The following is a 1,200-nucleotide window of genomic DNA, read 5'->3' on the forward strand; positions in this document are numbered from 1 at the left end:
CTGTTGAATTTCGAAAATCCGACGATTTTGACGATTTTTGGTCGTAAAATTCGGATTGCTCATCTTCTGAATCCTCTGAGTCTTCTGAATCCAAATCTTCGGGTTTTGGGGGTTTCGGGCACTCGAAATCTCGAAAATCCCTCGAATTTTCAGCGTTTTCAGCGTTTTCAGCGTTTTCAGCACGAAAATCGCTTTCCAGCAGATCTTCCAAATTTTCCGACGATGTTTTCTTGCAATTTCCAGAAGACGTCGGTTCGGGAACCTTCTCAATTTTCACCGTCTTTCCCAGATGGTCAATGTACCAGTGGGCGCGAAGGTTCCGAGACGCGCGGAAGATTCTGGAAGAATTTTTTTTTTTCGAAAAATCTAAAATTTTGGCTTGAGACGTTTCGCAGCTTTGGCTTTGGTCGGTTCTAGAACGTCATGGTTGCGAAATGACCAGAAAATTTCTGAAAAAAACCATGAAAAGAGCTTTGGGACATTTCGCAACTCTGGCCAGTTCTAGAACGTCACAGCTTTAGAATGAAAAGTTCTAGAATGTCGTGGTTACGAGTTAACTGCTTCTAAAGTGTCAGAGTTGCGAAATGACTGGTTCTAAAACGTCGCAGTTGCGAAATGTCGTATAGCCGATTTTGATGCTTTTTTCTAGATTTGGTCTGTTTCGAAACAGCGACTTTGTAGAACCTGTCAGTTGTGAAGTGTCACGGTTGCGAAACGTCACAATTGCGAAATGACGGATTCTAGGTCTTCCAGGACGCCCTAGAACCGGTCATTTCGCAACTGGGGAATTCAAGATAGTTCTAAAACGTCGCGGTTCTAAAACGTCATGGTTGCGAAACGGTCAGTTGCGAAATGGGCGGTTGGGAAATGGTCGTAGATTCAGTTCTTACGATTTCTGACATATTTTCATGCTCTGTGTCGTTCCGCAACTGGTCATTTCGCAACCAGACGTTTTAGAAACGTCTAGCTGCGAAATAACCGGTTCTATAACGTCGCGGTTGTGAAATGACCAGTTGCGGAACGACACAGAACACGAAAATATGTCAGAAATCGTAAGAACTGAATCTACGACCATTTCCCAACCGCCCATTTCGCAACTGATCGTTTCGCAACCATGACGTTTCAAAACTAGTTATTTCGCAATTGGACGTTCTAGAACTATCCTAAGTCGTCTGGTTAATCTAAAAATCGCCGAAAACT

General features: G+C 43.3%; 1 protein-coding gene across 1 annotated transcript; it reads right to left on the reverse strand.

The window, feature by feature from the left end:
* Positions 1–824: 824 nt before the first annotated feature.
* Positions 825–902, reverse strand: CBG26772 (the record flags this gene model as incomplete). The annotated part of the gene is made up of 1 exon (XM_045240994.1): positions 825–902. One exon carries the CDS (start codon positions 900–902, stop codon positions 825–827), a length of 78 nt encoding a protein of 25 aa, XP_045100906.1.
* Positions 903–1,200: the final 298 nt, after the last annotated feature.

The sequence above is a fragment of the Caenorhabditis briggsae genome (assembly GCF_000004555.2).
Source record: "Caenorhabditis briggsae AF16 supercontig from assembly CB4, cb25.NA_435, whole genome shotgun sequence".
Taxonomy (NCBI): Eukaryota; Metazoa; Nematoda; class Chromadorea; order Rhabditida; family Rhabditidae; genus Caenorhabditis; species Caenorhabditis briggsae.